This window comes from Pongo pygmaeus, chromosome 12 (genome assembly GCF_028885625.2).
Source record: "Pongo pygmaeus isolate AG05252 chromosome 12, NHGRI_mPonPyg2-v2.0_pri, whole genome shotgun sequence".
Classification (NCBI taxonomy): domain Eukaryota; kingdom Metazoa; phylum Chordata; class Mammalia; order Primates; family Hominidae; genus Pongo; species Pongo pygmaeus.
Window position 1 is genome coordinate 96566584 of NC_072385.2, and position 26775 is coordinate 96593358.

Genomic DNA, 26775 nt, shown 5'->3' on the forward strand with positions numbered 1-26775 from the left:
AGAGAAACTCAGTCCTTCCTCACAGGGTTGTATGTGAAAGCCCGTATTAGGTTCCTCATAAATGTTTGTTGGATCTCAGTCTCTTTCCTGCATATACATTAGGTACTGATTCTTAGGAATTGAAAGTATGTATCTGACATATGTTGGATAGGAATTTAATCAGCTTGAGAAACTCTCATGGGAGATGTGGAAAGATGAATATGGGATAAGAGAAGGAAATATGGAGCTGCCAGTACATTTCGGTGGTGTTGTACACATGGTATTAGCCTCATTATACAAATGAAGAAAATGATGGGGGGGTGCAGAGGGGTGCTAAAGTGACTTGTAGGTGGTTGTTATTTTAATATCATCATTACTAATAATCTGTTTGTGAGTGATTTAAAGAAAGTCTAACCATATCTGATACTGCTTGACTTTTACATAAATACATACGCTGAATATTTTCATTTTAGATTGCAAATTCAACTGCCATAAACGCTGTGCATCAAAAGTACCAAGAGACTGCCTTGGAGAGGTTACTTTCAATGGAGGTAAAATTCTTTTTCTTAATTTTTGTGAAAGATCAGAAAAGGCCATGATTCTTTGGTGTATTATCTTTGGATAAGGTTCTGTTTTCCTGATTTATTTTGTTTCTTAAAGATTTTCTTCTGATTTAATAATCAAAAAAAATACACAGACCACTGACAGTATACATTTATTAGTAATCATGCCTTCTCGTCTTTCCTCTGGCCACCTGTTACTTTGTAGTCTAATATAGCCAGTGGTACTCCATATCCTCTTTCATTTTTAGACATAAAAGAACTTGTTTTAAAACCCTGCTCTTGTCTCTATTCTTTCATAGTTCTAATATGTACTAACTGCTTGCTATACCAGGCACTGTTCTAAACTCTTTAAATATATTGACATTTCAACCTAAGAACAACCCTTTGAGGTAGGTACTAAGAGATGAGTAAACTGAGGCACAAATACATGAAATAACTTGCCCCAGAAATATAGCCAATAGGTGGCAGAGCTGGAAGTTAAACCCATATGGTCTGGTTCCTTAGTCCCTAGTGATTAGAACACACTATACTGTCTCACTGTCCCTTTCTCTGTCAAATAATCGTTGTCCATTTTCCCTTTGGGGTCTTTTTTTTTCTTTTCAAGATAATACTAAGCAAGGCAGTTACCTTTTTTTGGAAGGAAGCAGTAAGGACTCTGACTTTTCAGCATAATTTTCCTTTAACAATTGACATGACTGGTAAAAATTTTATGTAAGTAGTTCTGTAAAAGTAGAAGCATAAAAGGAATGAAAATTCTCTTTGTGAGAGTTTAAATAACATTTTCTCTTGTGGCATGTTTTCTATGGTTGTTGGTTGTCTTAGTCTGTTTGTGCTGCTATAACAAAATACCATAGGCTAAGTAGCATATAAACAACACGAGTTTATTTTTCATAGTTCTGGAGACTGGGAAGTCCAGGGCACTGGCAGATTCTGTGTCTGGTGAGGGGGGTCCATTTCCTGGTTGATGGCACCTTGTAGTTGCATTCTCACATGGTGGAATGGGAGAAGGAACTCCTGTGGGCATATTTTATAAGGGCACCCATCCCAAAGACTCCACCTTCCAAAGACCCACCACCACCTAATACCCTTGCCTTGGGAGTTAAGATTTTTAAGGGGAACAAACATTCAGACCATAGCACTGATTAACACCTTGACAGAGCATGATTGGTTTTCTCTTTCGGTTAATCTGAATTAGTATAGTTTGTCTATGACTAAAGTCTTTTATAAATTTATACTTCATGTATTTGTGTTTTCATGCTTTTCTACCTTTTAACAAATGGATACGAAACACCATTTATATTTATCTTAATGTGCATTTGATTACTACTGAGATGTTCAAACTCACTAGTAATCAAAGAAATGCACCATTTTACATTAGCAGTTTATGAGGATTCTGATTTCTCTACATCCCTACCACCACTTGTTATTGTATATCTTTTTGATTACAACTGTCCTAGGTAGTGCGAAGTGATATCTCATTGTAGTTTTCATTTGCACTTCCCTGGTGGCTAATAATATTGAGCATCTTTTCATGTGTTCATTCGCCATTTTTATATATTGTTTGAAAAAAGCACCTATTCAGATCCTTTGCCCATTTAAGTTACTTATCTGTTTTTTTCATTGAGCTGTAAGAATTTTTAAATACCCTGGATACTAGTCCCTTATCTGGTATCTGATTTGCATATATTTTCTCCCATTCTATGGGCTTTCATTTCACTTCGTAATGTGTTGTTTGTAGCACAGAAGTTTTGTATTTTGATGAAATCCAATTTATTTATTTATTTATGTTGTCACTTATCTTTTTGGTGTATTAAGAAAGCTTTGCCTAACCAAGGTCACAAAGATCTACTCTCATGCTTTCTCCTATGAGTTTTATAGTTTTAGCTCTTAGATTTTTATGTGATCCACTTTGAGTTAATTTTTATATATGATTTATATCTTCATTCTTTTACATGTAGATATACAGTTATCCTAGCACCATTTACTTAAAAGACTATTTTTTGCCCATTGAATTTTCTTGACACTCTTGTCAAAAATCAGTTGACCATAATGGTGGTGGCTTATCTTCATTTATAGTATCTTTTGTCATGTGGAAATTTAAAATTCTAATGTAATCAAATTAATTAACTTTGTGTCTTATGATTTGTGTATTTTGTATCTTCTTTAAGAAATACTTTATCTTAGGCCGGGTGCGGTGGCTCACGCCTGTAATCCCAGCACTTTGGGAGGCCGAAGTGGGTGGATCCCCTGAGGTCAGGAGTTCGAGACCAGCCTGGCCAACATGGCGAAACCCCATCTCTACTAAAGATACAAAAATTAGCTGGGCATGGTGGTGGGCGCCTGTAATCCCAGCTACTCAGGAGGCTGAGGCTGGAGAATCGCTTGAACCCAGGAGGTAGAGGTTGCAGTGAGCCGAGATCACACTCTAGCCTGGGTGACAAGAGTGAAACTCTATCTCAAAAGAAAAAAAAGAGAAATACTTTACTTAACTCATAAAGATATTTTCTTACATTTTAAGACTCTTAAGACTTTTTCACATTTAATAGACTTCCTCTATTAATATAAAACTCTGAAATTCATTTAAAATTTTCCCAGAACCTTCCAGTCTGGGAACAGATACAGATATACCAATGGATATTGACAATAATGACATAAATAGTGATAGTAGTCAGGGTTTGGATGACACAGAAGAACCATCACCCCCAGAAGATAAGATGTTCTTCTTGGATCCATCTGATCTCGATGTGGAAAGAGATGAAGAAGCCGTTAAAACAATCAGGTAACATATATACATATTACAAGCTACTTCCAGATGCAAGGTCAGTTCAGGATCTCATTAAGAAAAAGCCACGTCTCTTTAAGTGGGACCTTAAAAGTAATTTAAAATCTAAATAAATTGTGGCTAATTCTTTTACATGCAACGTAGTATTTCTGAAATAAATTATATCACCCTTGCCGTCCACTCAACATGGAGAGGTATGAGAATCCTTGTTTTTTTGTTTTTTGGTTTTTGTTTTTAAAGAAAAATGCTTTAAGTATGGTCTAGATGTAAAACCTAGTTGTGGAACAGCCACTGCAAGGTGTCAGTATTGAACTTTCAGTTAAAGCAACCCATTTTTCACACAGGCAGCTTTAACTGGTAGTAGAAACGGCAATAAAGAATATACTCATGAAGATGTTGCACAAGGATAATGGTGATGAAGTTGAGGGCAGTTTTCATATTGCCACAGTTAATCCGACTATTAGCATTTTGTAAAAATACTATTAGACTGTAAGACCGTTCTAAATATGCCACTATGTTCATAGAAATTCAGTTTTTGTAGCCTAAATGATATACTGCCTTGTAGCAAAATGTCCCCATTTCGGCAGGTTTTGTTTTTCATTGGAAACAAAGAGTTACTTAAAGAAAATGAGTCATTTATTTCAATCTCAGTTGGCTGAGTTGTTATTTATTCAGTTTGGCTTATCATTAAATAACAGTTATTACTGTCATTAGCATTATTAACAAAAACTTTGTTTACCCATTTTGGAGACTATTCCAGAACCTAGCTAGTTGGTTTTTTGTTTTTGTTTTTTTTTGAGACAGAGTCTCGCCCTGTCACCAGGCTGGAGTGCAGTGGCACAATCTCCACTCACTGCAACCTCTGCCTCCCGGTTCAAGCGATTCTCCTGCCTCAGCCTCCCAAGTAGCTGGGACTACAGGCACGCGTCACCACACCCGGCTAATTTTTGTATTTTTAGTAGAGACAGGGTTTCACCATGTTGGCCAGGATGGTCTCGATCTCTTGACCTTGTGATCTGCCCGCCTCGGTTTCCTAAAGTGGTGGGATTACAGGCGTGAGCCACTGCGCCCGGTGAACCTAGCTAGTTTCTTAATCATGAATACTTCATAGTTTAAAAAAAGTATTTAACTGTTTGAGGTTCACATTTCAAAACAGTGTATTTTATACATACATCCCAAATTTTATTGAGCCATGTTTCAGTGCTACCTGATTTGACTCATTACATTTTCTTAATTAGTTATCTGTAAATCATTTTCCTTTAAATACCTTCTAGTACAAGTACATTTTGCTAACAACACGATTAACTGGATTTGACATTTGAGCCATGTGAATTTGAGTTATATATACTTGCATTTTGCCTTCTTATGGATTTGCTAGTCCATCATGCTGCCTAGGGCAGGAAAACTCTTCAACAGCAAGCCCAAATGAGACCCTCTCCTGGGCTCCAAATATTCCAGTTTGGGAGGGTACGTTCTCTTCCGCTCATTGTTTTTTAATTTTTTTTTGTGACCCTCCAGAAAACATTCATGACAAGTAAATAGGATTTAAAATATTAGCTTAAAATAGAATCATTTATGTATCATCATAACAGGATTAATTTTTCTTAAGCCATTGTTTATTTTACTAAGATATTTTGAAAAATTTTAGCTCAGTTGTCTTTAAAAAGGCTTCATGTTCCTACAGTATTTATATGATTTTTTTTTAAATCTACACAAACTTACAAATTTTAAATATTTTTTAGTCCATCAACAAGCAATAATATTCCGCTAATGAGGGTTGTACAATCCATCAAGCACACAAAGAGGAAGAGCAGCACAATGGTGAAGGAAGGGTGGATGGTCCATTACACCAGCAGGGATAACCTGGTCAGTAATCAAATACATTTGAATATGTTACTAAGACTTTGTTATGAGTTTCATTTTGTGCATTTTTAAAATCAAAATGATGATGAGATACATATTAAGACATTATATACACTGCAGCAATTTGTAAAAGATGCACTGGAATTATAGTTAAATTTGTAAGCAATTTTTAACAGGCAGAATATTTAATGTATTGTCTTTACAAACTGGTAGAGCAGTCAGTATTCAAAAAGGATCTGGGATTGTTTCACAATAAAAAATAATTAACTCGAAACACAGTGGAGCCACAAATAGAGATAGAAGGAACTAAGACTTCATCTAAAAAGTCATCTTATTGCCAAAGATAGAAAGGAAGCATGTTTGGTTTTATGTAGACTTTAACTTAGTGTAAATATGCAAGGTTTTTTTTAGATCCAGCAAAGACGAGGAATGATGACATTCTAGTAGAAAGACAATAGATTTGAAGAATCAGCATAGTGTAATAACTAAGAACATAGACTTTGGAGCTAGATTGCCTAAGTCTCTGTAACTTACTATAAAACTATGAACTTGGGAAAGTTACTTAGTTTCTTTATGCTTTTGTTTCCTTGTGTAAAATTGGCATAATAATGGTAAACACCTAATAAATCCAAATCAGTTAATAATATGAGAAGATCTTGGAACAGTGTCTGGCATACAGGAACACTCAATAAATGTTAGTAGCTAGTATTTTATTTTTAAAGTTTGCTGAGTAGATTATTGAAACAAGCTTTCTAATAAGCCTTTTAAGAATAAAATGAAGTACCCAATACATTTAGCTGGCCTAAAGTTTTGTATGATGACAACAGTATAGACTGCAGTGTGTATGTGTTTTATTTACAGTTCATATCCTTGTGAATGTAACTTGAAGTGGTGTGCCTACCTTTGCGAGTTTAATGGTATATCAAAGGTGCTTTTACATCAAATTAACGGGGAAAGATAGTTAATTCAGTAAATGGTGTTGGGACAACCATCTAGCCATTTTGAAAAAAATAAAGTTATATATATATGTATATATACCTCATACTTTATACATAATAAACCTAAATGTATCAAAGATTTGAATGTAAAGAAATTAAACAGAAGAAACTTTGGGAGAATTATTTTACAAACTCAATAAAGAATAAAAGATCAATAAATTCAATCTCATTAAAAAATTATATGTGGCAAAATCCAAAAGCAAAGACAAATGAGAAACTGGAAAAAATATTTTCAGCCATTCTAAACAAGGGTTAATTCCATAAGATGTGAAGAATGCCAACAAATTGATAAGAAAAAGAACATAACACAATAGGAAAATGGACAAAGAATAGGAACAGAGAGTTTCACAGGAAATACAAATGACATAAGAACTTGATTTCTTATAATAAAAGGAATACCACTTTAACCTTTCACTGAAATATCAGTTTTTATTTTTCAGTATAGCAAAGATCAAAAAGTTAATAACATACTGCATTAATGAGGGTGTGAGTAACTAGGGACTCTCATATGTTGCTGAAGAGAGTATAAATTGGGTCAAATCTTGTGTAGAATAATATAACACTATCAGGCAAAATTACATGTGCACATGTCTGTTGACCCAGCAGATCAACTTCTAGAAATATAGCCTATAGGTAAATTACATATTTTTATGTGTGTGTGTTTGTATGTGTGTAATATATATGTATTCATGTGTGCATGTATGAAATTCTCTACAAGGATTCCCAGAAACCTGATAACATGCTTTGCCTGAAGTAAGGGTGAGGAGTGGGGATGAGTGATGGTGGGAGTGATACTTTTCACCATACATCCTTTTTGTATCTTGAGAATTTTGAACCTCATGCATCTTAAAGTTATTCAAAAATACAAATTTATGAATGTAAATGAAGGGAAAAGTTAGGTACAAGCACTTTGGAGGAATCATTTTTGAACCTCACAGTTTTCCAATCTTCATTTTATAGAGAAAGAGGCATTATTGGAGACTTGACAGCAAATGTCTAACATTATTTCAGAATGAATCTGGATCAAAGTATTATAAGGTAAGGATTTTACATTTTAAAAAATACAAGCATTAAGATAGTGTATGTTTTTTTCAGATAATATTCATTAACTATTATATTTGAATATATATGACTCTAGCTAGTATGGTTTATAGAAGTCACTGTTAGGTTCCTTGTTGAAGCAGCTATTTCCCATACCAAATTTCACTCCCCCACAGCAGCTCTCCTACCAGACTGTTGTTGTCGTGTATTTATTTCTGGCTTGCCTGTCAGGTTGCTGCTGCTTTCCTTCTGGATACTATGATTTAGATTAGACTGCTTAGAAAGTCCTATCATCATTGCCTGTCCAGAAGAGGTCAGTGAGGTATTTAGTATTTCTCCCAGCTTCCACCTTACCTTGGGTTCCAATTCCCAATTGCTTGTTTTGGCTCTTAATCTCCTTTTTACAGTCTTCCTTGCTTGGCTTATTCCACGTTTTGCCACATCACAAACTGATAGCAAGCAAGATTATAACAAAGCAGTTAGGTCAGTAAGACAGAATGGGAACTAATGGCTTGCTTTGAGCAGGTGTTTTTTTGTTTGTTTGTTTTTAGTAAGTTTTTTTTGCCTTAGGAAGTGGACTAAAAATAAAAACATAATGATTGCTACAGTTTACTCCAGTGGACAGAACCAGAATGGGAGTGGCTTAAACAACTGACCAAGATTCTGCTTTTTCTGCCATTATTTCTGCTTCTTACTTGCTTTGGGGCTATATCTTGTAGACCACAGCCACTAGATAAGTAGTTGTGAAGCTGAATTAATGACGGTTGGAAGTCACAAGTGTTGGATATAGTGGCAGATTACTCTCCTATATCTTCTCCTTCCTTGCATCCTAATGATCTGCTACTGGCTTAGTTATCATAGTCCATGCTCTGCCTCTGGCATTGCTAGACATTGCAGCTCATTTAAGACAGGCCATGTCATAAGACTCAATTGTGTGATAAATGTTGCATATTTGTGTCCGTCTTAATGGCATTCATTGAAATGCATATCTGTGGTTCTTTAGTGTATTTAAAAATAAAAACAAAGATGTATTCTTATTTTTCAATGCTTAATTTTTTACTTCAGGAAATTCCACTTTCAGAAATTCTCCGCATATCTTCACCACGAGATTTCACAAACATTTCACAAGGCAGCAATCCACACTGTTTTGAAATCATTACTGATACTATGGTATACTTCGTTGGTGAGAACAATGGGGACAGCTCTCATAATCCTGTTCTTGCTGCCACTGGAGTTGGACTTGATGTAGCACAGAGCTGGGAAAAAGCAATTCGCCAAGCCCTCATGCCTGTTACTCCTCAAGCAAGTGTTTGCACTTCTCCAGGGCAAGGGAAAGATCACAGTAAGCAATAAACTTCTTGATGGCTTTTTCTCCTCTTTAGTTCCTAAGCATTTTGTGGGTATGGTTGTGTTCCTTTGTTCCTTTTAATGTTCATCCTAAGCTTTGTCTTTAGTAACCAATACTTTAGTAACCAATACAATTAGTTAACTCTTTTATAAAATTATATTGGTTATAGTATATATACGTACATACAATGCCCAGTGCTAGGCTCCAGAGTCAGTTTTCCTACATGAAAATCCTGGCTATACCATCTGTTACGTGATCAGGCAAGTACTTTACCTCACTGTAGTAGTAAGTACTTCATAGGGTTGTCAGTATTAAATGAAAGAGAACCTGTAAGATACAGAACAGTGCTTGGCATCTGTAAAGTCTCATTGGATTATGCCTGCTACTGGTATTAATATTTTGCTTTATAGTGGGATATAAACAGGCAATAAAGTATTATGGTTCACATCACACTCATGAAATCTGTGAAGTCAGAAATGCTGTATTAAAACATACAGAAATATTTAAAAATCATTGAAACATGTTTTGCACCAACAAAACTTATATAATTAAACCTAAATTGGAGAAAGTTTCAAAAGTAAACAGTTAACAATCGAAAGGTCACTATAATGCCACTTCTCCCCCATTAACATTGTGTTGCTTATGGGGACACACAAGTCATTCATTTGAGAAATATACTCAAATTGAAATAAGTATCAACAACTTTCCAAATGTAGTTTATTTTAGTTTAGCTGTATTATTTTGTACAACTGTTATGCTAGGCCCTGAGCTAAAATACAAAATAAATACAGAAATCATAAAAGCTCTTTAGGGAGAGATGGGATATATAAAGGTATTAGATGGTAGCATAAAGCAGTACAGTGCAAAAGTGAGGAATACATTACTTAAAAAACTCAGATACAGACAGAAGAGTAAACAAGACTTCATAGAAGAACCTGATTTGAACCTCAGGTAGAAATACAGTAGGCAGATCTCAGTGGGAGTGGTGGAGGGGTAACATTATTTAGTTGAGACAAGTATGATGAGGATCATGACGACTGTGTACATGTTTGGTTTTCAGTACTGATTTTGGGTTGGAATGGGTGTAGGTAGATGGATGTTTCACAGTGGTTCTTAAGTTTTGGAGGTTTTTAAACAGAACTCTATGTCATTCTAATTAAAACTAGGACTCTTTCCTCAGAAAACAATACAGGCACTTACACACTCTTTAAAAGATAAATGAGGTGATTTATTTCAGGCAATAAATGTATTAAAGTACCAAAAAACAACATTATAAAATTATAAAAATGCAAGCAATTTAGAAGTGTGTAAAAACTCTTTGTCCCCCAACCCCACCTCTTCCACTCACCAAAAGTAATCATAGATTTTTGTTTTTAATTTAAGCACTGCTACCCCGCAACTCCCTTGACTCCACTTCCCCCCCTCCCCACACCAAGAGACAGGGTCTCGCTATGTCGCCCAGGTGAGAGTGCAGTGCACAAATCATAACTTGCTGCAACCTCAAACTCCAGGGCTCAGATCCTCCTGTCTCAGCCTCCTGCGTAGCTAGGACTACAGGTGCACATCACTATGCCTGGCTAATTTTAAAATTTTTTGTAGAGATGGGGTATCATGTAGCCCAGGTGGTCTCAAACTCCTGGGCTCAAGTGATCCTCCTGCCTCAGCCTCCTAATGCACTGGGATTACAGTGCAACTTCCCTTTTTAACTCAGTAATAATCATAACTAGCTTTCTGACTTTCTGATTCAGTATTTATAGTCCTACATCATTGATTAAATGTTGAGATAGTATTCTTTTATATGGATGTATCATATTTTATCTAGTTTCCTGTTGATGGGTTGTACGTGTAGATTTTGTTAATGTACATAATTGTATTAACTGTGTGCTAAACTTTTTAATGTTTGATATACCATGAGCATTCACATGTCAGTAAAGATTAATATTATTGTCATATACTAAATTTTGTCTTTTTTATATTTTACAGAAGATTTGTCTACAAGTATCTCTGTATCTAATTGTCAGATTCAGGAGAATGTGGTAAGTAATCGTTATAGCTAATGTGTAAACTGGGTGAATAAAATAAGGAAAATAAAAGGTGAATATCTTTATTAGAGAAATTGGTTCATCTCCCAAAGTACTAGGCTAGACTTTGCGGTTGATAACTTCCCTAAGGAGTTCTGCTTTATAGAGGAAACTAAGGCAGATTTTTTAAATTAAAAATAAAGCTAACTTTTTCACTAGAAAAAGTTACATTAGAATGTTACAAAGCGATAAGACTGGTTCAAAGAGAAGGCAGACATTACTTCTTGTGGGGTCAACAGGGGAAGCTTCCTAAAGGAAGTGCAATTTGAGCTATACCTGAAAGGATGGAATGGATTACTGACAGAAATGCTGAAGGGATGAGGGTTGGGGAACAACCTTTCATGCAAGTACAGGAGCACCAGGATGAACAAACAGGGAAGCAGGAAATGGACTCTTAAGGAATTATGAATAAATTAAGTTTGGCTGGTGTATATAGGTATGTTTAGGGTTTTATAACAGGTCAGCAACTTTTCCCATAAACTTTTTAGTAAATATCTTAGGCTTTGTAGACCAGCAGTCCCTAACCTTTTTGGCACCAGGGACTGGTTTTGTGGAAGAGTTTTTCCACGGAGGTGGGGGGTTGGGAGATGGTTTCGGAATGAACCATGTCAGATCATCAGATTCTTATAAGGAACGCACAACCTAGATCCCTCGCATGCACAGTTCACAGTAGGGTTTGCCCTCCTCTGAGAATCTAATGCCTCTGCTGATATGGCAGGAGGCGGAGCTTGGGCGGTAATGCTTGGTGGCCTGCTGCTCACCTGCTGTGCAGCCTAGTTCCTAACAGGCCACAGTTACCAGTCTGTGGCCTGGGGCTTGGGGACCCCTGTTGTAGACCATATACAACTATGCAGCTATGTGGTTGTGACAAGAAAGCAGCTATAGGCAATACATAAGTGAACGGGCATGGCTGTGTTCCAATAAAACTTTGTTTATGGACCCTGAAATTGAATTTCATGTAATATTTACATGTCACAGAATATTATTTTGATTTGTCCAGTCATTTAAAGACCATTTTTAGATCGGGGGCCATACAAAAAAGAGGCAGCAGGCTGGATTTTGCCCACAAGCTGGAGTTTGCTAACCCCTGGACTAGAGGGAAAACAGGCCAGAAAAGGAAGTCAGAAAATTGTTAAATTGTTATATATAATTTCTCAGATTAAAATCTCTCTTTTCTACTTGGGGCACTTAGCTGTTATAGTTCTCTAACATATAAATGTTAAGATTTCTAAGATTGCAATGAAGATTGGACTCTAGTAGTGTTATTGGAGATAGAACTTTTCAGAGATAGAATCTATGAGTCTCTTGTCCTGTTGGGAGGTAGAATAGATGCCATATTCTTGGGGAGAGAAGGAGGAATATCAAAAATCATGAGCGCTCAAATTTTGAATAATCCCATGGAAAGTGAGGATATCTCCATCCATGTCATAGGGGGAAAAGGATTCAGAATTGGCTTTTGTTTAACAAATATATATACACATACATACGTACCCATACACTTTCCTAGCAGTTATTATATATACATTGGATGCCTCCTAATCTGATTAGAACCAAAATTTGGTTAAACAAAAAGTTGATTAAAGTTGGGAGGCTTATAAAAATGGTTCTTACAAACCTTAAAATTTTAATTACAACTTAACATATATACATGCATATTCACTGGCTTTTGCTGCAGGGCTGAGGCTTTGTCTTTATAAGTGTGGGTCTGCTAAGTGAAGTTCCACTTTGTCTTTCTTTCATCAGTCACACCCGTAATGCAATTTTGACACTAAACATCCCAAATTAGTATATTAGTTCTGTTAGTTCTGACAGCAACAAATACTACAAAGAAGAAAAAAAAAAGGGAAGGGGGCGAAGAGCAGTGAGGAAAGACAGAGGAATAGATTTCAGTTACAGACTTTCTCTCATACGTATTCTTTTCTTCAGTCTCTCAAAGTTAGGCTAATCCCAGTAATATGAACTTTTGAGGTTTTTTTCCAAAAATCAAAGAGAGCAAATCTCCTTAAAGGTAAAATAGGTAAAATTTCATTTTTAATTTTTTTTAGGTAAATTTACTTTTATAGATCACTACTTAATAAATACAAGATTTTTTTTTTTTCTTGAGATGGAGTCTCGCTCTTGTTGCCCAGGCTGGAGTGCAATGGCACAATCTTGTCTCACCACAACCTCTGCCTCCTGGGTTCAAGTGATTCTCCTGCCTCAGCCACCCGAGTAGCTAGGATTACAGGCATGCAGCATCTCACCTGGCGAATCTTGTATTTTTAGTAGAGACGGGGTTTCTCCTTGTTGGTCAGGCTGGTCTCGAACACACAACCTCAGGTGATCCACCTGCCTCAGCCTCCCAAAGTGCTGGTATTACAGGCGTGAGCCACCATGCCAGGCCTAAATACAAGACTTTTAAAATGCAAAGCATTTTTTTCCTGAAAGTCTTACACAATACATTATACTTGCACATAAAATTTGGGCTTAACCTCTTATAGAACATAGCCTGTGTTTTCATAAAATAGTTTGTACTTTGTGGAAATTAGTTGCTTCTATAACATAAACAAAATGTATTTAAGTATTTGAGTGAAGAAAGTCAGAGATGTTGACATTGTATTATAGAAATAAATAATACTAACTGCTTACTGTATCCTACCAGGATATCAGTACTGTTTACCAGATCTTTGCAGATGAGGTGCTTGGTTCAGGCCAGTTTGGCATCGTTTATGGAGGTAAGCAACTACAGCCGTTTGCATATTGTACACATTATTTTAAAAACTGGAAAATGTAAAACATCTGCCAGCTGTTTTGTCATCTCATAGTTTTGTCCAGTGCCTTTTTTTTTAAAGGCTGACTTGTATCTTTCAGCTAAATCCTTTTCACTGTAATTTGAGTATTCTTCCCTTAATGTCATTGCAAACTTTAAAAATTAACAGAATCAGAAAATTTTACAGTATTTTTTATCTCCTCTTGTAGCTCACACATACAGATGTTTGTTGGAGGCGGGGGGAGATGATTTGAAGTTTATGTTGGGCTGAGTGGGCTTATTCATTGAACTATATTCCCTACTAGTTTTCCAACACAAATGGCACCATTTGTCTACTGTTGGCATGATTGTTCTATTAAGTCTGAAAACCTGAACCTGAAATCCAACTTTGCAATTTAGGATATTGATGAAGTCATTTAACCTTACTGTGCGTTAGCATCTTCAGCTGTTTAATGGAACTAATAAAACCTGACCTGTGTAGCTCATAGGGCTTAAATATTAATTAAACTTAATGTATGTAAAGGTACTAAGAAAGAAATGCTAAACCCTTGTTATCCCTTGCTAAGACTTGGTAGTTGGCTGTTCTGCCTCCATTCTTACCTTCTTTTCATACAACTCTTGGAGTGAATCTTTCAGAAAATCCACATCTGATATTAGTATTACCTCACATAGAACCCTTAAGTGGTTCACAGTCATCTACAGATTCATAGCCAGTTTTCTTAGCAGAGGATTTCAAGGCTGCTGTGATTTATCCCTGCTTCTCTAGCCTCCGATCTAATTGCATCTTCCTCTTTGCTTTCTTTCAGTCCTATTTACATGCCTCCATACCCTTTGCCTCTCTGCTCCTTCTCCATCCCTTTGTCTCTTCTAGTGCACATTTTTTCATACTTCAGGGCTCAACTAAAGGGCTTCCTCTGTGGAAATTTCTTGTCCCCATACCTATCTCTCCATCAAATAAAAACATTGTTTCCCTTTGGTACTCCTGCTACCTAACATACTTCTATCACAATATCTATTATCCTTTGGGTTTACATTATTGTCTTCCCACTGAACTTTATTGGAGCGTTGGCTGTGAGATGTCTGGATCTTCTTTGTATTCCTAGCACCTAGTATTATGACATAAAGCAGTCGCCTAGAAAATGTGTTGACTCTGCATGCATATATAGTATCTATGGTTTGCAACTTCAGATTTGTCAGTTTTAAGAGTAGTTACATCTCTGGAGGACTTCCTGTCATCAAAGGAACAAAGAACTGTCTGAGGTACCTTTGGCTTCTTACCAAAAATGCACACGTTTGTTCAGTCTTTTCAAGTAGACTTACGATTGTGCCATTGAGACAAATGAGTTAATCTAAAATAAACAGATATGTAGAGAAGAGCAAGTCACATACGTATTTGAAGAACAAACACCAAAAATATACCTGTCATTTTCACTGCTTAATCTGTAGCATCTAAAGGAATACCTAGTACATAATAGGTATAACTAGTTAATTTGAATTAATAAATGAGGGAATAACTGTTCATTATAATAAACTTCTACCTTTTTAAATATCTAGATGCTAGAATATAGAGACAAATATAAATTTTTTATATCTAGATTCTAGAATATAGAGACACGCAGAGTTTGTGGGTACATGGTTAAATCACTCTGTGCTGACTCATTGAATCTAGAATAAAATTGATTCATTCATACAGTATTTCCATCTTGACGGAGTCTCTGAAGGACTAGGTCAGGGTAATTAACTATCATTTATTTAACAAGGTAGATTACTTTTGAGCAACAAGTTCATTCAAATTTTCTCCTGTTTAGATAATGCAGCTGACTTTATTAGGGGCAAATATTATGTATGTAGGGGAAAACAATTTTTTCCTAAGTTAAAGGTGAGTGAGGGAGTGTGGAGAAAGAACAAAAATGAGCCAAAAAGAAAATTCAAGAGTAAATACATATAAATTTCAGTCTGTGGACAACTCCCTAATAAAGCTGTCAGTTTGCTTCATTCGTTCCTATTCTTTTTTTCTTAATAGGAAAACATAGAAAGACTGGGAGGGATGTGGCTATTAAAGTAATTGATAAGATGAGATTCCCCACAAAACAAGAAAGTCAACTCCGTAATGAAGTGGCTATTTTACAGGTAAAAATAAAAAATAAAAAAGTGGTTTATTAAAGAGGCTGGTAAGAATCTGAATTAACTGCTTCTCTTTTTTTTTTTTTTAAGAAGGCAAAATATAGGCATTATAGGGACTGCCAATATCTTGCTTTACGGTAGTAGTTTTAGAACACATTTTTGTGAGTAAAACCTTTTTTAAAAAAGTAAAATTTCATTCTTATTCCAGGAGCTTAAAATACTTAGGATACTTTGCCACATTTTGTTAGAAGGTTACTGTTTTACCCATCCAGTTTTCACGGGTGACATGCTTGATTGTCATAGCAGTTACTGTGCAAATAAAGATTGCTTTAAAATTATGTACCTTTTAACAGCACTTATTTCATTAATTAAAAACTCTATTTAATTTTGTAATGGCTTAGTCAATTGGGACATATTTTAAAGCTATATTGGCAATGATTTCAATTCCATAAATTCCTATGTGTTTTTCATCTAGCATTTTTACCCCCGGGGGGGGTCATCTAGAAGATTAAAATTTAGCTTGATCCTTGGATTATTTTCTGAATATCATATAAATAATTTATAATACGCAAATGTCTGTTAGTTATATAGCCTTTGCATATTATTAAAGAAATTATGGTCATATAATAGCTCATGCTGGCCAGGTGAGGTGGTGCGCACCTATAATCCCAGCACTTTGGGAGGCCAAGGCGGCTGGATCACCTGAGGTCAGGAGTTTAGGACCAGCCTGACTAACATGGTGAGACCCCATCTCTACTAAATACAAAAAAACTAGGCCAGGCACAGTGGCGCATGCCCATAATCCCAGCTACTCAGGAGGCTGAGGCAGGAGAATCGCTTGAACCTGGGAGGTGGAGGTTGCAGTAAGCCAAGATTGTGCCATTGCACTCCAGTTTGGGCAACAACAGCGAAACTCCATCTCAAAAAGCCGGGTGTGGTGGCACATGCCTGTAATCCAACCTACTTGGGAGGCTGAGACAGGAGAATCAACTTGTACCTGGGAGGCAAAGGTTGCAGTGAGCTGACATCATGCCATTGCACTCTAGCCTGGGCAACAAGAAGGAAACTCTGTCTCAACAACAACAAAAAAATGGTTAATGCTGTCAGAGCCCCATTTGCTTTGGGTGAAATTCAAGAAGACAGCCTCCTTCTGAACTTAAGTTTCCTTGAAGAAGGTAAGAAACTTAAATGATTCATTTTACATTTATTATGTTACTTGTTGCTAATAGTAATATTTGCCTTACTTTTTCAGAGGCATGATAATCAAAAAGCTTGTGATCAAGTAGGTACCTGTGGTCATATCAAGGCTGTCTCCTCCTATAAAGCTACCTTTAAATAGAATATTAATAGCATTCATACTCTGTTGAATATGAAGAGTATGAATATGTTGTCAGGTATTTTTGCGTATCTAATTTTGGAACCCTCATTGTCCAACTAGTAACCAAAACAATAAAAATTAAGGATATATTCCTATGGATTGATTTCTTCCTGATCACAAACACAGCTCTGAATAAGCACTGAAGGTTTTTTCCTCTTATCAGCCGTGGATCATAATAACTAAATTTAGGAATAACCAGGTAATGCACAGTGTGAAAAACTTCATTATTATATCATTTTGGTTATTTTCATCAACATTGCCCAAACTGCGAATAGATTGTAGGATGTCTCTATGCTATTTTCATACTAAATTTAATGCAAGACTATCTTTGTTGTAGATTATCTTCAAATTGTTTATGTAAGATATTTATACTTTTATATTTGGCTTTCCTTGTGTCAGCATTTATACTTAAGTACTTTTTCTCAACATCACCCAGCAGGAAGGCAGATTCAGAGTTTGAATCTAAGTCTGTCTGCAAACCATATGTACTTTCTACTTTACATCATTGGACCAACCCACTCTGTGTGTGTGTGTGTGTGTGTAGTATAAAGATGAATTTTAGCTAACTTTATATATGAATATTATTCATATAGAATATTGATATTCTAGAATATTCTATTAGTACAATCTGAATTCATGTAGGAAATACACTTCTTAAAAGGAAACTTTTTAAAAATCATACCTTATTTACTGAAATTAGTTTCATAAGATTTAGTTATGTGAGCATCACAGCTAAACTTTTTCACATGAGTTGGAAGTAACCTACTACACTGTTACACGCACTCACACCACCTTTTGTCTCTCCTCTTCCCCATCCAACTGTATCATCTTTCCTTTTCCATCTTTGCCCCGTGTCATTCTTATCTGTAATCCTCCCTTATCACACAAACCTGAAAGGCTGTCTGAACTCCTGTAGTTCATCCTGGTGCTGATACCTTTACCTGCATGCCTAGAGGCATCCATAGCTTTTCTTTCCCATGCCCACATACTTAGAGAAAAGATGGGGTGAAGATTGAGCATATTATTATTAAGACTACAGCTTTGGCCTTTCCAGTGGCAAGGAGGAAAAATCACAGGATCATTGATTTAGAAGTGACCTTACAGTTTATCCAGGAGCATCCAGTCTCTTGAGCTCTTGGTGACAGGCTTTGTAATTCTGTTTAATAGAAATGAGCACATCCCACTTTTAGATACCTGTGATTATTCTTTATGAAACTGAATCAAAATCACTTGAAAAAGATCCCACTGCAGACAATATACACAACAAATTGAGTCTTTTTTTTCCCCCAAAAAATAGCCATGTTGACTTTCTTGCTATATCTCAAACATGCCAGACATGCTTCTGTCTCAAAAGGCTTTGCATTAGCTGTTTCCTCTGCCTGGAATGCTTTCTCCTTCAAATATCTGCATGTCGTACTCCCTTGTCTCCTTCAAGATTTTGCCCAAATATCATTTCCTCAATGACGCCTCCACATTCTATTCAGCATTAAACCCACCCTCCCACCCCTCCACTCCCCTACCTTAACTCTTTCTTTGCTCCATGGCACTTATCACCTTCATACTAGGTAATTTACTATTTTATTTCCCATTGTCTGTCTCACCTTGCTACAATTTATAAGCTCTATGAGACAAGGGATCTTTGTCAGTTTTGTTTAATAATGAATCCAGAATACCTACATAGTACTGGGTACATGGCAAATTCTTACTTAATATTTAATGAATAAATGTATTATGTGGGAAATTACAATACATTGTTAGATTCAAAAAAAGTTTGGAATGACTCCCTTTTACTTTTTAATGTGTACATTATATATGTCTATATACAGTTACACAGAAAAAAAGCCATGCCTACATAAACTGTCAGCCGGGCCATATCTAGGGAGGATGTTGTAGAGCAGGAAAAAAATTGGGGAAGGGAGGTTCCTTTTGTTTCCTAGATTATGTGGTAATGTAAAATGTTTCTTTTGCTGTGTTGCCTGAAGAGGTAGTAGAGTAGTGGGAGAAAAGTGTGGTATTCTCATAGGTACCTATGTAATTAGAAAACGTGATCAAAAACCTAGAGGGAAATTTCTGGTTTGAACATTGTGGTGTAAATTCAGCATTTTCCCGTTCTCATCTTGGAAGCTACCCCAAAGCTATAAGAAAAATGATTAACAGAAGTGAGCATACTTTAGCAAAAATAGATGAGAATTCAAAACTATGAAATCATGTAGATTTCCAACAACAGTGAAGATGAAGCAGAGGTGCATGCCTCCTCAGGAAGAGACAACACAGAACTGTTTTTGCTGATTCTTTCTGAAATCTACAGCCCTTATGTCCTCCAAAGGTCCCTTCTCCAAACAAAAAGCCATTTGAGGGTCATGATCTGATAAGATTTAACTCAAGGGAAAACACATTAAATGAAATGGAAGAAGGCCACTTTAACAGTGGAAGAGTGAAAATCATACTACACCAAATAACACCATAAACATTCATAAAGAAAAACTAAAAACAAGGAGAAACAGACAAACACATCAGTAGTCCAAGAGAAATGGAGTAGACAAGAATAATTAACAACATACAAGGTCTAAACAGAGTAAGGTAGATCTAAGCAGATTATACTGAACTCTGTACCCTAAAAACAAAGAATGCCTCATTAATTCAAAAAAGCAGTAGTATAAACAGTATTCTTTGATCTCAATGCGTTAAAGCAGAAATTACAAAATCAGAAAACAAGCTCCTACATGAAAACTTTAAAATACTGATTTTTGAATCAGAGTGAAATCAAAATTTCAGAATATTTAGAAAACCATGAAAATACCGTATATCAGCGCCTTTGTACTGTCTTTCAGAAAAAGCTTTATAACCTCAGATATTAAGCAAGAAAGAATGAAAATAAGTGAATTAAGAATCCAACTCAAGGAGTTGAAGAATGAACAATAAAATAAACCTAAAGAAAGCAGAAAGGAATAACAGATCAAAAATGAAAATTAATAAATACAGAAAAGAAATAATAAAGCCAAAAGCCGGTTCACTGTGCGGGGGAAGGGAGGAGGTATGTAAAAATAAAATGGCCATCCTAAGCAAAGAAGAATATACAAAATGATCTTAGGGAGATAACCACAAATACGGGGGGGGGAAGGAATCTTATGATACTTTGCTCATCTCTATCAGATAAATTTGGAAACTTGGAGAAAATGGGTAATTCTCAATGAAAGTATAACTTACTAAAACATACTCCAGAGGAAATAGAAAATGTAAACCAATAGAGGAAGTTGTTAAGGGAGAAAAATAATGTTATAGCATACTTCTATTTTTGTGTGTCCACGTGTTTTTAAAGGAGGGCAGGGGGAAAAAAGCATAGAGCCAGCCAACTATGGCATAGCAAAACAGTCACATTTCAACCTCTGTTGATAAAAGTTATAATATTCTGAATCTTACACTGCTTATTGCCATTGTCACACCCCACCACTATGGGGTATTTGAGTTTCATTTATCTACTACAAAATGTTGTCATTTTGTATTTTGCTACTTGGAAAATGATCTCATAAAATTGGTTTAAAATGATTAGCAAACAAGTCTATTTTGCATTTGTTATTCTTTCACTTTCTAAACATTTTTGAAAACACCTACTATGATGCAGATATTGAGCTAAAATAACTGAAACATTCTGTGCCTCAGAGAGTTTATTAAACAATGGAGTAAAATACACACATTATTACAATACAGTGGAAACTACTGCAGTAGTCCCAAAGAGAGAGAATGTGGGCTAAAATTAAGGCTTCAAAAAACATCTTAGACATGGAACTCAGCCTCACATAGGCCAAAAACATGTTAGTCCCCCTAGCATAATCAGCTAGCCATATTAAGGAAAAAAGCTAAAGAAAAATGTACAGGATGCTCCTCATTTTGGGACGGGGTCATATCTCCATAAACCCATCTTAAGTTTGAAAATAACTAAGTAAATAAAAATACCTACTGAACACAACTTAGCCCCGCGTAGCCTACCTTAAGCACAGTCACTTACATTAGCCTACAGTTAGGCAAAATCATCTAACACAAAGACTATTTTACACTAATATGTTGAATATCTTATGTAATTTGTGAATACTCAAAAAAAAGAAAACGGAATGGTTGTGCAGGTATTCAAAATACAGTTTTTACTGAATGAATGCATACCACTTTTGTACCATTCTAAAGTTGAAAAATTGTAAGTTGAACCATTGTAAGTTGCGGACCGTCTGGGTTTTTGTTTGTTTGTTTTGTTTTTGAGATGGAGTTTCGCTCTTGTTGCCCAGGCTGGAGTGCAATGGCACAATCTCAGCTCACCCCAACCTCCGCCTCCCAGGTTCAAGCGATTCTCCTGCCTCAGCCTCCCAAGTAGCTGGGATTATAGGATTGTGCCACCACACCCGGCTAATTTTGTATTTTTATTAGAGACTAGGTTTCTCCATGTTGGTCAGGCTGGTCTCGAACTCCCAACCTCAGGTGATCCGCCTGCCTTGGCCTCCCAAAATGTTGGGATTACAGGCTTGAGCCACCACGCCCGGCCTTTTTTTTATTTGAGACAAAGTCTCGCTCTGTCTCCCAGGCTGGAGTGCAATGTCATGATCTTGGCTAACTGCAGCCTCCGCCTCCCAGGTTCAAGTGATTCTCCTGCCTCAGCCTCCCAAGTAGCTGGGATTACAGATACCTGTCACCACACCTGGTTAATTTTTGTATTTTTAGTAGAGACGGGATTTCACCATGTTTGCTACGCTGGTCTCGAACTCCTGACCTCAAATGATCCACCTGCCTCGGCTTCCCGAAGTGTTGGGATTACAGGCGTGAGCCACCGCACCCAGCCTGTATTTTTATTAATAAGGAATAAAAATTGTTTAAGCACTTGGTTCATTCAGTAGAACATATTTAAGATTAAATTGGAAGACTGAAACCAGATTATTGAAGATCTCAAAATGTAGACAAAGGAATTTAGATTTATGTCCAGAAATAAAGAACCACTGAAGGTGTTTGAACAAGGCTGACTTCATGAATTTGTTTTTGAGGAAGGATTTTCTGTAGTAGAACACAAGATAAATTGCTTTTTTATAAGCATAAATAGTATGGCATTCATCTTTGTGTATCTCCAACCCTTGTAACCTAGTTGTGATCAAGAAACATGATAATGTGGGTAGAGATGTTGAGCCTAAAAAGAGGGAATTAGTCATTATAATATTATGAGAATCAAGACTTAGATAAATAACTACCTTAGAAATGAAACTCTTAAGCAAATACCATCACAAATACAGCCCCCAAGAGTCAAAGGTTTCTGTGTAATTGACTAAAAATTTATGGGCAGTTGGTGCCTATTCAGGGGAAAGCATGAAATTAGAGCAGTGTCAGATTTTTCAAGTGAGAAGGAAGGAAAAGTAGTAGTAATGGACAAGAGTGATTATATAATCAAATTAGGAGAACATTCTATCCCCTCAGTGGGGCTACTCTCCAGTACACAACTTGGAGAATCAAAACCTAAGATCCTTTTCATTGATTGTAATTTTTATTTTGTTTGCTCTGTTTACTTCTCTAGGCTTTTTTCTTTCTGTGCCATTTCAGACAATCATAGCACATCTAGATATTACTAAAACTGTTTCTCTGCTTAAGTTGGTCATGTAAATATCTTGCAACCTCTCTTCAGAATTTGCACCATCCTGGGATTGTAAACCTGGAATGTATGTTTGAAACCCCAGAACGAGTCTTTGTAGTAATGGAAAAGCTGCATGGAGATATGTTGGAAATGATTCTATCCAGTGAGAAAAGTCGGCTTCCAGAACGAATTACTAAATTCATGGTCACACAGGTATTTTAACTCCTTTTTTTTTTTTTTAAACTAGCGATTAAAAACTAATTTTTTTTTTTTTTTAAGACAAGAGTCTTACTCTGTCACCTGGAGTGCAGTGGTGCAATCTGGCTCACTGCAACCTCTGCCTCCTGGATTCAAGCGATTCTCGTGCCTCAGCCTCCCAAGTATCTAGGATTGCAGATGTGTGCCACCACACCTGGCTAATTTTTGTATTTTTAGTAGAGCTGGGGTTTCACCATGTTGGCCAGGCTGGTCTCGAACTCCTTGCCTCAAGTGATCCACCTGCCTAGGACTCCCAAAGTGCCGGGATTACAGGCATGAGCCACTGTACCCAGCTAAAAACTAAAATAATTAAATAGCAGTGCTTTTACATGTTGGGTGATTGTGGGAATTGTTAACCTTAAGGAGCAGAATAACACACTTTTAGCTAAGTCTTGATGAACTATAGTGGAGTTTTCAAATTAAATCATTCAAGGAGTCACATTGAGGTTTACTTGTGATTTTCCAGACATTGAAAAGAAAATCTTTTTTCATAACAGATACTTGTTGCTTTGAGGAATCTGCATTTCAAGAATATTGTGCACTGTGATTTAAAGCCAGAAAATGTGCTGCTTGCATCAGCAGAGCCATTTCCTCAGGTGAGATATTCTCCAGAACCTTTTAAATGATTCTGGCAACATTTTCAAAGTACCCACATAATAAAAGGTAGTGTACTAAGTACTGTTGGTTAAAAATGCATACTATCTTACAAAAATAGTTTTTAGCCTGTAACTACCAGTGAGGATTAATAACTAAATGAATTCAGATGTTATTAGTTACACTGTTTATATTCAAGACTTTTTAGGTTTAACCACATCTAAAAGAATAACTGTACGTAGATTCTGCAATTCATCTCTCCCCAGGGGCTGGGAACGAAGTTAGCAAGTATCAACCTTGGTTGGTGCCTGGTACTTAGGATAAATACCTCATAAATAAAACAAATGGGGTGTTACTGGAAATGGGAGATAGATTTTGGTTGAGGCAGGCAGCCACCTCCTTTTTCTATTTAGAGTATTGTATTCAAACAGCCTATATAAGAATAACATTTCTCATCATCACACATACACGTGATGGCATCGTGCTTCTGTGTCCTGGCTACATGTAGCATTCTCTGATTTTTCTTAATTCAGTTGAATTTTTTTTCAAGTGTTCATCTTGATCCACTAAATTTATTTCATGACCTATGAAATGGATCATAACCCAAATTCTGAAACAACCATCCTGAGAAATAAGTGGTGGTGGTGGTACCCTGCAGCCGTTTTCCATAATTGGCAAGGATGATTCCTCCAATCAGCTCAAGTATCTGTTGCCAAACTATTGTTTATATACATTTGAAACATGTACATTTGAAACATGTACATTTAGACAAATGGCAAGACTAAGGACAACAGATAGCTGTTTTCACTTGGTAAATATAACTCAAATTGTCTTTTCAAATAAAAAATATATTAAAAATCGTCCAGCTTTTAAAGTAGTAATCATATTCTTTTTATGTTTATGTGGTTAAAAGTGATTCCCTATCATTTTGAGGTCGACAGGGTCACCTAATAGTTGGTGCAGTGTTTTAAATAAACTGCTTCCATATATTATCTCATTTGATCTTCAAAATAGTAGACAAAAGATGCACACTCCTACAGGTAACATTAAAACTCCCACTTTCTGACCTCTACTTTAGTGATCCACAGTGTTCCAATGAGAAGCAAAGGGAAAATAATGTGATTTACTTGATACTCTTTTTATGCTCAAGTGCTAGCCATGGCTCCACTTCTTTAATCAGTTGCCAAACTTCCAAGTCATCTTTACCTTATCAAGATGTTAGCTGAAATCTGGCATTTAACAACAAAAAAGGAGTTTGTATTTCTTCAGGCTCAGTATTCGTACTCTTCAAAGACACTGAAATCGAGAAGCAGCCAGATTCAGTAATGATATTGAGCAAATATCATTCATAAAAACGTGTCAGAGTCCGCCATCCCAGAAATAGCAGCATTTGATAACTTCACTTCTTTGTTTTCTAGGCACTGTTTGTACTACTGTTTTCTAGAGCTTAAATCTTTTTCCTCTCAATTTATATTAATGCTTTTGCTAAAGACATTTTTTAAGTCAGAGCATTTCCTCCAGAAAGTACCTGGCATTTGCTTGTTCAGCATGGATGTGGTCATTAATCCCCCAAATTCGAGCCTCTAGAAAAATCTGGGCAGCAAGATAAGTGTTCTCAGTTCTGCCAAGCTCATCAACTTCTAGAACTCTCTTTTGAGAGGACATGGTGTGACTATGGCTCTCTTTACATATAACTTTTTTCAAATCTAAACATCTAACTAGAAATAATTTGTTCCACAGTGATAGAAAAGTGTTGCTGTTACTCACTGGGGCAGTCTCCAGCATTATTCCACTGGTGTCCACATGAAAAGTTACCTTTAATACACCTCAGTTTTATTTACTTGCCAAATTTATAACATCCTTAGGAAAAGAGATTCTAGAATTAAGCAAAACAAGGGATGTTTTTAAATACTGTAACTTTTTTTTTTTTTTTTGAGACAGAGTCTTCACTCTGTCGCCCAGGCTGGAGTGCAGCGGCGTAATCTCGACTCACTGCAAGCTCCATCTCCTGGGTCCTCGCCATTCTCCTGCCTCAGCCTCCCGAGTAGCTGGGACTACAGGCACCCGCCACCACGCCAGGCTAATTTTTTTGTATCTTTAGTAGAAACAGGGTTTCACTGCGTTAGCCAGGATGGTCTCAATCTCCTGACCTCGTGATCTGCCCGCCTCGGCCTCCCAAAGTGCTGGGATTACAGGCGTGAGCCACCACACCTGGCTAATACTGTAACTTATTTTTCCTTCAGCAAACATTGAGTACCTTTATGTGTCCAGGCACTGTGAGGCCACTAAGGATTCAGAAATGAAACAATTCCTGCTCACAGATGATGGAAGAGTGATCTTAGAAGACAAATGATAGAAAGCAGCACACTCCATTTCATAAGAAATCAGAACACTTATAACACCAGTCTGGTATTTGGTATTCTGGAAGCTAGAACTTTTGAAATATGTATTAGGAAAGCTTTTCATACTGTGTCAGTCAGGATCACAGGGCTATAAATGTGTCTGCCTTTTGAGAAAAGGATATTTTACAATTTCCTTATCTGTGATTGTTTAATATTCATCATCAGTAGAGCTGGCAAGTATGTTGAAATGATACATACAGTGTTATATTTAGGGACAGGTAGTTACAAATATAACACTATAATACAAAATTAACATCAGCCTTCAATTTCCAGGTGAAGCTGTGTGACTTTGGATTTGCACGCATCATTGGTGAAAAGTCATTCAGGAGATCTGTGGTAGGAACTCCAGCATACTTAGCCCCTGAAGTTCTCCGGAGCAAAGGTTACAACCGTTCCCTAGATATGTGGTCAGTGGGAGTTATCATCTATGTGAGCCTCAGTGGCACATTTCCTTTTAATGAGGATGAAGATATAAATGACCAAATCCAAAATGCTGCATTTATGTACCCACCAAATCCATGGAGAGAAATTTCTGGTGAAGGTAAAAAAAAAAAATAATAAGTTTTGGCTATGTGTTTTAAGCCTAAAAATCTTTCTCATCCCAAATCAGTCTGTCTCTTGCAACTTATCTTTTTAATAAATCTCCTGTTCATCTTCCAAATTCAACTAGTTACCAGTTTTTTGAGCACTCTTCTTTTTACACTTTTATCTTGTGTCTTCTGTATAGTTCCCAGGCATAGCACTGACATAGGCCCCAGTGGCCTCATTGTCAAACCACTAAAATATCTTTTTAACTGTCTTACCTGTTAAACTCTTTTCTGATCCTTCCTAGTCACTACTGCCAAATCTATCTTCAGGAAACATTACTTTCATTTATGGTGCTCCCAAACACTTCTCTTTAACCACCTTACAGGCATAGTTATCTGTGATATGGTCCATGCTTACCTTCTAGCCTCATCTCCCACTACTCCCTACACAAACCTAATTGTTTATTCTTCTGAACTGTTTTCTGC

At 36.4% G+C, this 26775-nt stretch overlaps 1 protein-coding gene across 5 annotated transcripts in view; it reads left to right on the forward strand.

Moving 5' to 3' along the window:
* PRKD3 (protein kinase D3) overlaps positions 1-26775 on the forward strand; it is a 73199-nt gene that overhangs the window by 40659 nt on the left and 5765 nt on the right. For all 5 annotated transcript variants that reach the window (XM_054475371.2, XM_054475365.2, XM_054475368.2 and 2 more), the window contains 11 exons: positions 453-530; positions 3138-3321; positions 5067-5190; positions 7146-7223; positions 8292-8568; positions 10558-10610; positions 13297-13369; positions 15428-15534; positions 22560-22721; positions 23264-23362; positions 26036-26303. In XM_054475371.2, the coding sequence (XP_054331346.1) occupies positions 453-530; positions 3138-3321; positions 5067-5190; positions 7146-7223; positions 8292-8568; positions 10558-10610; positions 13297-13369; positions 15428-15534; positions 22560-22721; positions 23264-23362; positions 26036-26303 (1503 nt within the window). The remainder of the gene's footprint in view (positions 1-452; positions 531-3137; positions 3322-5066; positions 5191-7145; positions 7224-8291; positions 8569-10557; positions 10611-13296; positions 13370-15427; positions 15535-22559; positions 22722-23263; positions 23363-26035; positions 26304-26775) is intronic.